General features: G+C 32.0%; 2 protein-coding genes across 3 annotated transcripts; both read left to right on the top strand.

Moving 5' to 3' along the window:
- Positions 1 to 865: 865 nt before the first annotated feature.
- On the top strand, positions 866 to 2,128 carry LOC149494670 (putative glutathione S-transferase). Its single transcript, XM_089724036.1, has 2 exons — positions 866 to 1,272; positions 1,555 to 2,128. The coding sequence occupies exons 1-2, from the start codon at positions 958 to 960 to the stop codon at positions 1,897 to 1,899; spliced, it is 660 nt and encodes a 219-aa protein (XP_089580162.1). The 5' UTR covers positions 866 to 957; the 3' UTR covers positions 1,900 to 2,128.
- A 3,379-nt stretch (positions 2,129 to 5,507) lies between these two features.
- LOC105646443 (CASP-like protein 2A1) lies at positions 5,508 to 12,582 on the top strand. 2 transcript variants are annotated; one of them, XM_089724090.1, is made up of 5 exons: positions 5,508 to 5,981; positions 6,538 to 6,636; positions 11,194 to 11,386; positions 11,989 to 12,106; positions 12,182 to 12,582. In XM_089724090.1, exons 3-5 carry the CDS (start codon positions 11,202 to 11,204, stop codon positions 12,458 to 12,460), a joined length of 582 nt encoding a protein of 193 aa, XP_089580216.1. In that variant the 5' UTR covers positions 5,508 to 5,981; positions 6,538 to 6,636; positions 11,194 to 11,201; the 3' UTR covers positions 12,461 to 12,582. The 2 variants fall into 2 exon arrangements, with proteins under 2 accessions (XP_089580216.1, XP_012087686.1); XM_012232296.4 differs by lacking the exons at positions 5,508 to 5,981; positions 6,538 to 6,636 and having other exon boundaries at positions 11,135 to 11,386.
- The last annotated feature ends 1,046 nt before the right edge of the window (positions 12,583 to 13,628 follow it).

Genomic DNA, 13,628 nt, shown 5'->3' with positions numbered 1-13,628 from the left:
TTAATTTTCACAGATATTGTATAAAATAATACTTCAAATCTTTAAAATTTTAATTTAAATCAAAATTATTTAAAAATCAAAAAAATTGAATGGTTTCATTTACACATTTAATTTTAAAATTTTTAATTTATTGGATAAACTATTCAACTACTTCTGCAATGTAGTTTGCAAATTAAAGAATTTTTTTCATATATACATTAACTATATATATACATATACACACATATTTGGGCCTTTATTTCTGTAATTAACAATCATGTGATTAATTAATTTATTTATTTGGGCTGTTTACTTTTTATCTTACTTTAATTTAATTTACTATTTGCAAGAATTTGAGAGGAAGAGAAAGAAAAACTATCAATATGTTGAAGTTAAATTTGAATTATTGTTATTTAAGCTTAATATGCATTTTTTTTTTTATAATTTCCTTTTTATTAAGTGGCTTAATGTTGTTTTCGCTTCTGAATGATGCTCAAGTTAAATTTGTATCATGAATGAAATTCGATTAATTATATTAAAATTAATTAATATTTATGATTCTGTTAAAGTCGGTCGATTAAAAATTTTTTTTTTTTCTAAAAATTGTGGCGCGGTTAACAACTTAATAACTAAAATTAATTCGGTCACGATTAAAATATTTATTCCGTTAAAGTAAAAAAATATTTGATTAAAATATTTAGTCAAAAATGACTGCCGAATGGTCGCCCCTCTACACGGTATTGCAATCTTTCCAAAAGAAAAAACTAGGCGGAGGTGGAGCCCTTAACCCAGGAAAGACCTAGAATACTGTGGGAACTGCCTTTTCCTCTTTATTAGTATTTCTTTTTTGTCGCATTCCACTTTCATTTTAGTGAAGTGCAAGTATATAAGAAGACAATAGCAACTGAAACTGAGGCATCTTTTCGCCACTCGCAGCTATCGCTACACTAGGTTCAGAGGAAAAAGAGAGTAAGAGAAATGGGAGAAGAGGTGATACTTTTGGATTTCTGGCCGAGTCCTTTTGGGATGAGGGTGAGAATAGCTTTGGCAGAGAAAGGAGTCAAGTATGAATACAGAGAAGAGGACTTGAGGAACAAAAGTCCTCTTCTACTGCAGATGAACCCAATTCACAAGAAGATTCCTGTTCTTATCCACGATGGAAAACCCATCTGTGAGTCTCTTATTGCTGTTCAGTACGTTGATGAAGTCTGGAGTGATAAATCTCCTCTCTTACCCTCCGATCCTTACCAGAGAGCTCAGGCCAGATTCTGGGCTGATTTTGTTGACAAGAAGGTACACATCTCTCCCTTTTCATATATCTTTTTGTCTTCTTTTTTTGCCAAATATCAGATCTGCATAGCAATAGACATGTTGTGCCATTTTTGTCCTGCCAATCAAACCAATTCTATGCTTTTATCTGCAATTTGATGTGCTTCCCGAAACTCATTGGATATATTTTTTTAATTATAAATTTTAGACTATACCAAAATGCTTTAGCTATCAGAGTTAGAACTAAACAGAGCTTCATAACTATGTTTTCTTGAAAAATTAAATAAGTTGTATATGATGTGACAGATATATGATATTGGAAGGAAAATATGGACTACAAAAGGAGAAGAACAGGAGGCAGCCAAGAAAGATTTCATTGAATGCCTCAAGTTGTTGGAGGCAGAGCTTGAAGACAAGCCTTACTTTGGGGGTGAGAGGATTGGGTATGTGGATGTTTCACTTGTACCATTTTATTCATGGTTTTATGCATATGAGCAGTTTGGCAACTTCAGTACAGAGGTTGAGTGCCCCAAACTCATTGCTTGGGTTAAGAGGTGCCTTGAGAAAGAGTCTGTATCCAAGTCCCTTCCTGACCAACAGAAGGTCTATGACTTTGTTCTGCATCTGAGAAAGGTGTATGGATATGAGTAGGAGGAGGAAGGATTAGTATATGCCTGGGGTGTGCTTCGCATTTTAATTTAAATAATGAGCAAAGGTTGCCTGTGACTGTGCGAGGACACTTAGTTGTGCTTCGCTTCGCTTCGGTTATTTATATGTATATATAGTGCATTTTATTCTTGCTTTTAGTACTTTTATTATGGAGTAATAATTATATGTGTTGTTTCTGCTGTGTATAACATATTGTGTTGTTTTCGTTTAACTCGCTCTATTGGTATCCTAACTTCGATTTCATTACATTTTTTCTATTCAAAATTTTTATTTGTTGTTCAGTGCCAAGGAGTGTGAAACCAGATTCAATTAACACTGTTCAGTATTTTCTGAAATTTTGACATTAAGCCGACCATATATCCTAAAATAAAGACTCCCAAACATACTGCTCATCATCATTGTGCTTTGTAGTGAAACCGCCTTCTCTGCAACAAGACGATGTGAGTAAAACCCAGCACCAAACTGGGCATTAAAATTTCAACATCTCTTTTGCTCTGATAAAACAAAATAATGTTTACAAATTCAGTTTGGAATATGAAACAATCAATTGTAAAATCAAAAATCTATTAAGGAATGTAAAAAACATTAAAAGATCTTTTTATTTTCTTTTTTTTTTTTTTTTTGTTTAAATAACAAGTTAGAAGAAGAAAGGAGGAACTTTTATTGGTTAATTATTTACTTAAAGAGTTGTTGATGAGCTTACGAAGGAAGATCTCTTTGTTACTATAAAAAGTATTGATAATAAGACTGAGAATCTGGTTACAATCTTCCCGCAAAAGTATTTGCATACCCATAATTTTATTCTAACAAGCTCAAATTCTACCCGAAAAAATTGACTTAATGCATAAATTATCCTTCTCGTAATAAAGTTTGTGACACTCCCCATGTCTACAGTGAGTTATTGAACACTTCATTCTATAAAATTGTACTAATTAAGTACTTTAACTTGCAAAAATTATTTTATGGAATATTCAAACTTTTAAAATTAAATTAATTAAATACTCATTAGATAGTTAAAAAATATAAAAATTATTATTCCAAACATTATATTAACCACACATTAAATGGATATCTTGCACGTAAATATCAAAAATACCAAAAATAAATGTTATTATTAATATAAAAAGGCATACAACATTAGCAAAATTCATAATTTTAGAAACATAATAGATCGCTCGCGAAGTTAAGATACCATTAAGTTTTTTTTGCATAAAGTACATGGTATATTTGTTAACTGAATTTATGAAGAGAGAGAGAGAGAGAGAGAGCCATGGGTGAGAATGGATGTGGAGAGAGATATAAAAGGTTGACTTTTCTTATTTGTGTATAGTTTTTTTTTTTTAATATTTTGTGGGTCTCATAATATAAGTATTTTAGTCTTTTTATTTTAACGTAAAAATTAATGGAAAATTGCCACTTTTTCGACGGAAAAACTATAATCCGACGAAATCAAACCTTATCGATTTCATAATAGTTTTATCAAAATATATGGACGAAATTGTTAATTTGGCCAAAATTCAGGTCAAAATAGTAACTTTCACTAATTTAAATTTTCCAATTAATTTTTTTTTTCTTGCTACTAAATTCTTACTCTCCATTTGTTATAAATTAACTCAAAATGTTGCATTTATTTATAAATAAAATTCTTACACACCATTTGGTATAAATTAACTCAAAATGTAGCATTTATTTATAAATAAATTTTAGATATAAATGAATTTTTCATGTTTGGAACAAATTCAGAAACCGCAAATTTATTTACCTTTATTCCTAAAATACCCTTGGCAAAATAATTTAAGAAGGCTATGAGGATGGAGAGTTTTTTTGTCATAAAGTTTGTGTTATTTAAATTTGTAGAATTCATTTGAAACTTCCATATATTTTTTTTATAGAATTCTGTTTATTTATTTCAAATCCATAAAATTGAATTCTTCATTTTTTTTATACCAAACACAATTTTAAATTGATAAAATGAATTCAACAAAATTTTATGGAATTTATTTATTCCAAATACAGGTTAGTTTTATATATGGATATTAGTGCCTGAGTTTTTCATTTTTTTCTATTTTGGTGTTTGAATGAAAAAAAGCTAATAATTCAGTGCACTAACTTTTTAAAATTTTTATTTTAATATTTCAATTTGATTTGGTTCATTGGAATATGATTGTGTAATTGTAGGTTCCGTTTTTTCACATTTGGCATATGACACGACATAAGAGCATCTCCAATGTAACTATGGATTGTGACTGATATGTCTTAATAAATAGAAGTTGTGGATGGTAATATAGCTGAATATATATTTGCAGATGTTAGACTTTAAAAATAATTCTTTAATGCACGAAGAAGAAATCAGTTTCAATGCAAAAAGAAGTTTTGAGGCTAAATAAAGGAGAAGGCATAAAGGAAAATAAAAAAATAAGAAAAAATGAATAAATAGAAAAAAGAACAAAAAACTAAGTCACATTGTCCAACAGACCCTCTAAAAATAAAGAGCGTGATAGACAATATCTCTTTTTCTTTTTGACACATCAGACTCACAGATTAAATAGACAATAGCGTTGGATAAGGTTTTTATATTTAACTATCAACTTTTCAGACGTGGCAGATAAATTAACACAATCAATAGTTGTATTGGAGATGCTCTTAGATTTAAAAAAAAATGGCTCTCCAATACACGAAAAAGAAATCAGTTTCAGTGTAAGAAAAAGTTTGAGCGTGAATAAAGGAAAATAAATAAATAAGAATAAATAAATAAATAGGAAAAAAAAGAACAAAAAGCAGAGTCATGTTTTTTAACAGACCCTCTGAAAATAGAAAGCGTGATGGAAAATGTCTCTTTTTTTTTCTTTGACACATCAGACTTACAGACTAAAACAAACAATAGCATTGAAGAAAGTTTTTATTTTTAACTTTCAATTTTTCAGGCATGGTAAATAAATTAAAGCAATCCATTGTTGCATAGGAAATTCTCTAAAGGAACTCCAATTCATCTTTCCATGTAGAACCCACGTGGAAATGCTATTGGATTCCTAAATTGCCCTTTACCTACTTGTAATATCCCGAATTTTTATTTTCGAAACTTTCAAATTTAATTTAAATCAAAAATCAGAAATTTTGACCGTGTGGGCTGTAAATGTAATACAGTTTCAATTCGAGCCCAAATTTTTGAATTGGGTCCAAGCCCAAAAACAGATTGTTCGAGAATTTCGATTAGAGAACACTTAAAAGTTTCGATGAAATAAAATGGGACTCTAGTTACTAATCGATTATAAATGTATGTATATGTATGTAACTGCAATATAAATTAATTGTCTTAAAATCAAATATCATTACTATTAATATTGTATTATAATTGAGTAAATGGAGAAAATATTGCGAAATCGAACTAAATAATCAAAATAAGTCGAACCGGACCCGAAAAACAAATTGATTTTTCGAAAACCAGATGAATAACCTGAAAATCGCGTAAAAATCGAGCCAAGTCGTTGAATCAGACCATTTCGGTTCGGATCGAACCGGAATCATCTAGAAACCGACATACTTTATTTCTTTTCTTTTCTTCTTCTTCTTCCTTTCCTCTCCAGCGTCGACCTCATCTTCTCCTCCTCTTCTTCTTTCTTCTTTCTCTTCTTTTCTTTCTTTCCTTCTCCTTTCTCTTCTGCGTTTCTGCTACTGGCGAGAGACAGCCACAACGAACCGCGACTCCACCAGGCCAGGACGGATCTTCATCGCGGCGCCGTCACCACTGCCGCTCGATCTCTCTCCCTTGCGTTCATCCTCAGGAAACTCAGTGGCTCCGCCTGTGATCCTCTGGCAGATTGCGTCGCGCCATCCCTCTCCAGTTTGCGATCAAAGGAAACCAGCACCACCGAGCTCAGCCTTGTCGCACAGCCGCCAGTTCCACCACTTGCGTCACTGCTGTAGCTCAGCTCCTCCTGCGTCGATCTCAGGTGATCCAGCCGCTCCAGCATAACTCCAGCCACCTGCTTGCAGTCTCAGTGCGCGATCCGGCACTCATAAATCCCGATCTAGCAAAATCCGACAAGAAAAATTATATTTGGGGGGTATAAATCAATTTTTGCTAATTCTCAGAATTTATTTTAGTAATTTTGGGTTAACTAATTTAAATTAAAATTAGGTATTGAATTATTGATTAATGAGAATTAATTTCAGTATTAAATAAATTATTAAGAGATTATGATTTATAGAATTAAAGAAAAAATTTTAAATTAATGTTGACATGGAGAATATGGAGGATGGGAATAATTGCCCGAATTGATCGGTGATGGATGGGCTGTGTGAGAACCTGAAAATATAATCGAATGAGTTAATTGGTGGATAGTTAAATTTTCAGGGAAGTGCTGTTGAAATTTTGGTAAAAAAAATAAAATTAATTATAGAGATTAAATTACTTATAGAGATTAAATTATTCATAGAAATTAAAAATATAGAATAAGATTATTAGAGTGATAAATAAATAAGGAAACCCAATATATATCTATATATATCGTTTAAATTAATAAGTGAATTAAATGACTGGTAACCAAAAATAGTAAATGAATATGAAATAGAATCTTCAAATTTAAAATTCTTACTTAAAATTTTTATTGTTTATTTTAGAGGTTTATAAAATTCCGAAATGCGAGGACAAAGGCTGGAAGCATGTGGCTAGAAGCATGTGGCTAGAAAGGCAGTCTCCTTAGAGGATAATAAAGAACTGTGAGTAGTGTTAGATAATTCGCATCATCCGCCTGCATTCATGCATTCACGGCTAAATGTTATCATGCATTATGGCCATATTGTTATGCACTATTTGTTGATATTAAATATTGCGTGATTACCTGTGATGTGATATTGCTGTGCCTTGTTTGTGTGAAATTGGGATGAAGTGAGTCACCATGGGTTTGTGAGACTGTTTCTGTTATACGGATCCTGATTCTGATTTCTGTTATATTCTGTTACTGCTATATGGATCATGATTCTGATTTCTGTTAGCGGGGTAAATGGGAGATCGGCGCCCCCGTGTGCACCTGATAATTCTGTCTATTCTGAAACCACAGGTTGGCTTCTTTATTTGGGCGCACCTGATAGTTTAGATCTGATCGTAGCTCACAGGGTGGCCTCCTGTTTGAGCGCCTAAAGATCTAGATTGGATGGAGACGACCGGATTGCCTCCTGTTGGTATATATATATATATATATATATATATATATAAAGAGAGAGATTGGCAAAATAATGAGAGGACCGGTCATGTGAGGATTATACCGGCCAGCCAGAATGGGGGATTGGCTCCCTGGTGCACATGTGAGTGGATGGGCCATGTGGGAGGACGACTCATCGGGTTTTGGTGACTCCGCTGACTAATTTCCACGTGATGTGATTATATGAAGGTGATAATAATTGTGATTACTGTTGTATTGCCATTTGTGTGACAAACTGCATGATCATAAAATTAATCGGTGACTAGATAAAAATATTTTTAGCATCTGTGTAATTGTGTGGGATGAGAGGGTTATCAAACCCTACTCATTGAGTCTAGTACTCACCCCCCTCCAACCTCCCCAGGTAATAGATGGAAAGAAGAATCCTGGAGTCCAATCGAACGAACGAGATACGGATCAATAGGAGTAATAATCATTGTATCGAATATGTAAATACATAGGATAGTGAATTATGGAGTAGAGTTCCGCAATTGTATTACAACAGGGTTGTAAATGAATAAATAGAGTATAGATATTTATTATTTGGATTGTACTTTGGAAATATTTGTGAAATAAATTATTGGGCATGAATCCACAATTGTGAATAGAATGCGAGTCTTAAGTAATACAGGCTTACTACGAGCTTCGGGGGCCTTAAGCCCACCCAGGTCCTAGTGTCGGTCCGGTCCATGGAAATGGGTCGTGACACTACTATTGCCCATTCCATACAACATTCTCCCTCACTTTCTCACACTCTCTCTAAACCCTCGTCTCTTTTCCTATTTTTCTGTTCTTTTTGTTTCTTTACCATAATATCCCAAAGCTAGTAAAACGGCATGAAAGTATCAAAAGGATCCTATCAATGCCTCCAACCAGCTTATACGGTCTCTTTGTTATTAGGGGTAATTGCAATTTTGGTGTTTGTACTTTGTTATTAGAGATAATTACAATTTTGGTGTATGCACTTTGAAATTTTTTTCTTTTTTTGGTGTATGAACAAAAAAGTTAACAATTTGGTGAATTAAGTATTAATTTTTTAACAACTGAGTGAATTTTGCACCTTGTCTAGCCGAAAATCCTTGTAGGACGAAATGGATCCACTTATTCATTTGGTTCTTGACTAGTAGGTGCCAAATAGGCATCCACTTGGATTGCACTAACTAATAAATTAATAACACAAAATGACAAATCTATCCCCGCATCTTTCTCTAGGCCCTATTCACCCAAACACCCAAACAGTGCATCCAAAGATTTTCTTTCTTCAGTTTCAAATAAGGAAGAAGCAGTATATTTAACAAGAGTAGGTGAAGAGTCTCTCATAAAATCATCTTGTTGCTGGTGGTGGTTTGCGGCGGCAGAGTCACCAAGTAAAAAATTGAACGGCAACGATTTAACAATGGAATCAGCACCGGAACACATTCATGCCGGCGAGCAACTGGGTTAGCGGAGTGAATATCATCATCACAAGTGATACAAAAAGCGGCAGCGTCGACTTTGCAAGTGACAGCAGCAGGTGCTTGCTCACAAACCTCACACATTCAAACGCGCTCGTGTCTAGGAACGAGCTTATTGGCGCCATGGATCTTGGAATCGCAGTTAGCACGGCAAAACGCAGCAGCAGTAGGTGCCGTTTTGCAGGGTGCCGTTTTGCAGGAGTCACAACGTCTAGCTGAAACGCTAGACCACCGCCGGCTAAGCTCTTTAACATTTCGAGTTCGATTCCTATGGTGCTGGAAAAACAAAGAAAAATCGCTTGAGTATTTTTGGGAGGACCGCTGCTGGCGGCAGCGAGTGTTGATGCGGAAGGTTTCACTCTTGCGTTTAAAGAAATTGGATTTTTGAAGGTTGTTCGGAATTAGCATCTGATAACAGCTTTGTTTTCTTCGGCTTCTGGGTTTTCGCCGTTGAAGATAACAGAGACAAATCAGAGAGAGAAAGGAGAAGGTGTGGGTTTTAAGCGGAAGGTATTATAAAGCCAATATTTTTTATAAAGATTTTTTTTTTTGAGAGATTTAATGAGTTCTCCATTTTGAGAGATTTCCGTGAAAATTGATTTTTTTTTCATTTGAGATTGTGTTTGAGAGTTCAATCCTCGGGTGAAATGGGAGGCTAAAGGGGCACGGGTCGATTTGTCATTTCCTGTTATTAGAAAGTGTAATCCACGTGGATGTGGATTCCTTTTTGGACTAGTAATCAAAAACCTAACGAATAAGGGGGTACAAATCGTCCTACGGAATTTTTCGGTTAAACACATATGCAAAATTCACTGAATTATTAAAAAATTAATAATTAATTCACCAAATTGTTAACTTTTTCAGCTCTTATCTCAAAATAGAAAAAATTATAAAATTCATATACTAAAATCGCAATTATCCTTGTTGTTTGCCAGGTGAAGGAGGAATGAGACTTTATTGTCTTTCATTCCACGGAGGAATTAGACTTTATTGTCTTAAATCAGGATTCTCATATGTTGCCTAGCAAATTTCTCAAAGTCATTTATAATAGAAGAAACATCGGTTAAGCACAAAAGATGAAGAGACCATCTGATTCTGTTTTAGTGTTTGGTTAGCATTCAATGTAAATGTGGCCTTTGCATGACTTAAAATCAAACTAGGAACAGACCTTTCTTCTTTTACTCTTTGTTCAAATCTTTCCATGAGTTACATAAATGTAGCTCCCGCTATGTTCTGAGACCAAGTAACTTCTTTTCCCATATTACTTCTAGTCAGTTAGTACATGAGATTTTAAATCATTGGGTGTCCAAGAGATTTTTCGTATTAGAGAAAACGTTTAGCTAAGTGAAGTGTATCAAGCGAATGATGAGGCACTATTAATTTTTAAATCAGAGAGATTGTTGGAACTGAATTTATGGTAAAGGCTTCACCATCCTTACTAATTTAAATCACTGAAAGTTGAAAAGAATGTTGAGAAATTGTAAAAGATTTGTATGAACGAAATGGACAAGGAAATTAGAAGAGTTTTATACAAAAAAAAAAAAAAAAAAAAAAAAAAAAGAAAAAAAAGAAGAGTTTGCAGAACTGAAATGTAGTGCTAGGAAATTAAATATCAAGGGTTTGGAAATGTTAAATAATGATTGAAATTTGAGGTATTGTAGTTTGATTATTGGAATTGTTGGGGTTTTGCTTGAATACGAGCTTTCGTTGTTACAGGCTTCTCAGACAATTACCAAAATGTTACTAAAACTGCTTTATTAGGGCCCTACTTGAATGTCAGCTTCACTTTTATAGGCTCCTTGTGCAATTATATTGACTATCAATAATGAGATCTAAATAATTTGATAAATAATGAGCTTAACACAAACATTGTCTTCCGTTAAATTTGACAATTTTAAATTTTTTTTGTTTCATTTAGATGGGAGGTTTTGAAAATAAAGTAATATTATTCTAATTTTATTATTGTCTAGATATTTACACTATACTTTGTCTCAATTAGATGGGCATTAATTAAAGGATAATTTAGTCAATTATCCTTTTTTTTTAGGTGGTTTAATTATTTTTTTATTCTTGTGAAAAGTAAAAAAAACTGTCAAATTTAATGGAACGGACAAAGTGACAAATAGTAGCTACGTTTCTTAATACTTATTATGTTTCAAAATACTTTCAAGAAATAATAAATTTATTTTTTCATGTTTACCCTTTGTATATGACCAATAATTATTATTTCAATTCCTAAAAAATTTGATATTTAGATATATTAAATTAAAAGTAATATAGTCGATTTATTCAATATTTTATTATAATTTAGATAAATTTTAATAATTTTCTTAAAAAAACATGATATTCTAAATGTATGGATGAATTTTTGATTTTGCGGAATAACATTAATTGTGGATCTTTTCTTTTTTCTTTTTCTATCAAAGAAATGGCATATTAATTGTTGAATACAAGATGATGAATAAGATCCATAGGTATGTGTGACTTGCCTTTATCCACAATGAATGCACATTATCTACCCACCTAAACTCAATAAATAACAACTACTACAAGTACAACTCAATTATGCAAAGCCCTCTCCTCAACTCTACACAACTCTACTTTTGTATTCTTCTACTTAGGACGTGAGATGGAGAAATTAGGAGGCAAAGGAGGAGTTGCTAATGAAGAAACGACGAGCACCATGCGAACTGCAGAGACCATTCTGCGTCTTATACCAATGGCTTTATGCCTCTCTGCTCTCGTTCTTATGCTTAAGGACTCTCAGTCAAATGATTTCGGCTCTCTCTCTTACTCTGATCTTGGGGCTTTCAGGTTTTCTTTTTCTTTTTCAGTCTCTACTTTTGATTTAATTTGTCTAAACTACTAATGATATATGCATATGATGATTTTAATCATTAATTAATCTTAAATATAAATATTTATAGTGGAAATTTATATTTTCTTATTATTTACATCAAGCAATTGAACTTAAAGAGTTTAAACTGATAATTCTATTAGTATTTTTATTTGGGAGTAGAAATAATAAAAGAAAGGAAAAGTAAACTGTCTTTGGAAATTAAAGATTGTAAAGGGACTGGATCTTATTTTCCTTTCTCTTCCTAATTGAAGGTATAAGAAAATATCATTTGCTCAACAGCTTTTTGAACCGAAGAAAATTCTTATTCCTAATAATTACATATACTTGTAAATTGAACAAAATTAATACAAATATAATAAATTGAATTTTTAAATAAATTATTTACGGGACCAAACTAAATAGAATAAAAATTGCATTATTTTTTATTTTAAAAATTGAATTACACTGAAAAGTCTCGATTTTCCTATTATCATCAAACTGAACCAATGAATTCCATATAATTGAGTCTGTTTTACAATTATTGTCAAGCTCTATAAATTGTAATTAATAAATACAGGTACTTGGTGCATGCGAATGGCATATGTGCTGGATATTCCCTTCTCTCAGCCATCATTGTAGCCATGCCTCGACCATCCACCATGCCCCAGGCCTGGACATTCTTCTTCCTCGACCAGGTTATTTTTAGATAGATGTTGTAAAAATAAAACAATTAAGAAAGAAAATTAATCAATTAAGCAAATCAAATTTAGGTGTTGACATATGCGATTCTGGCGGCCGGAGCTGTGTCAGTGGAGGTGTTGTACTTGGCAAGAAAGGGAGACATGGCCATCACCTGGAGTGCAGCTTGTATGTCTTTCGGCGGATTCTGTTACAAGGCCACAACATCTGCAGTGATAACATTTGGTGCAGTAGCTTTCTACGCGGTGCTTTCTCTTGTGTCCTCCTACAAACTTTTCAGCAAATACAGCGCACCAGCGCTCACCTACCCAGGCAACAAGGCTATGGAGATTGCAGCTTTCCAGGGCTAATTAAGAATTTCACCTCCATCACAATAACAACCCAAGTGTCAAATTCATCTACTTTATTATATGTGAAACTGCGTACCCTTTTACTTTCATGTGCTAATATATCAATTACATCTTTACAAAAACCTTTAACTTCAAAATAAGAGCATATTTCTATAAGCAGAAAAATATTTTTCACAATTTTTCACTATTTCAAACATTAAAAGAAAATAAGTTAAGGAAAATAAATTGTAGGTTAGTGGAAAATAAGTTAGCGATTAAGGAAAATGATTTACACTTGTTTATTTGGGAAAACATTTTCCTAATTTATTTCATAATTTAAAATTAGTCTTTTTGGTTCATCAAGAAACATTCCACTGACAGGTGCAATTGTGGGTACATAGTCTTTTTGAAAGTGTCTAAAATACACCAAGTGACTTTTTTTTAGAACAAATTATTTAAAATAATTTATTGATAGGTTCATACTATTTAAAATATATTTTACATGATACTTTTTACAACATGTTTATTTTAATATAATCATTAAATTATTTTAACAATATATTTTTTAAAATATGTTAAAGCTCATTACATTTAAAATATATATTTGAGCAATATATTTTAACATAATTATAATACTTATATATTGTTAAATTATCTTAACATGATATATACTTAGAGATGGAAGCAGATATTTTAGAGTGTCTGCCCCGCTTCCATTCCTACTTCCATTCCTATATACACTGTAATGTTAAATAATTTAATTAAAAAAATTAAATCACATTATTAGATTAAATTAATCTTCATTATAGTATTATACGATGAGAATATATTTTAAATCGAAAATCTAATTATTAAATTTACTTTAATATATAATCATCATTATAATATACTAGGTGTAAACGAATTATTATATGAAGAAAAATTAAATTTTTTAATATTATATCAAATGTTAAAAAATATTTTTCGAGAATATTTTATGTAAAGTCAAACGTTAGAAAATAATGTATTTTCCTGTAAAATATTTTTCATATAAAATATTTTTTTGCAAGTTATTTTCGAGTAAATTATTTTTCGGAAACAAATGGAGCCTAAATTTTATTTTCTAGTTAATGGTACATAATTTTTATAATTTCTTGAAAGAAATATCTTTATCTTGTTATGTACATTTTAGTACGTACCTGGTTTCAAA

This window comes from Jatropha curcas, chromosome 7 (assembly GCF_041381405.1).
Source record: "Jatropha curcas cultivar XTBG-Jc1 chromosome 7, XTBG_Jcur_1.0, whole genome shotgun sequence".
Classification (NCBI taxonomy): domain Eukaryota; kingdom Viridiplantae; phylum Streptophyta; class Magnoliopsida; order Malpighiales; family Euphorbiaceae; genus Jatropha; species Jatropha curcas.
The sequence above is the reverse complement of the archived record's forward strand: the minus strand, read 5'-3'. Positions and strand labels throughout refer to the sequence as shown.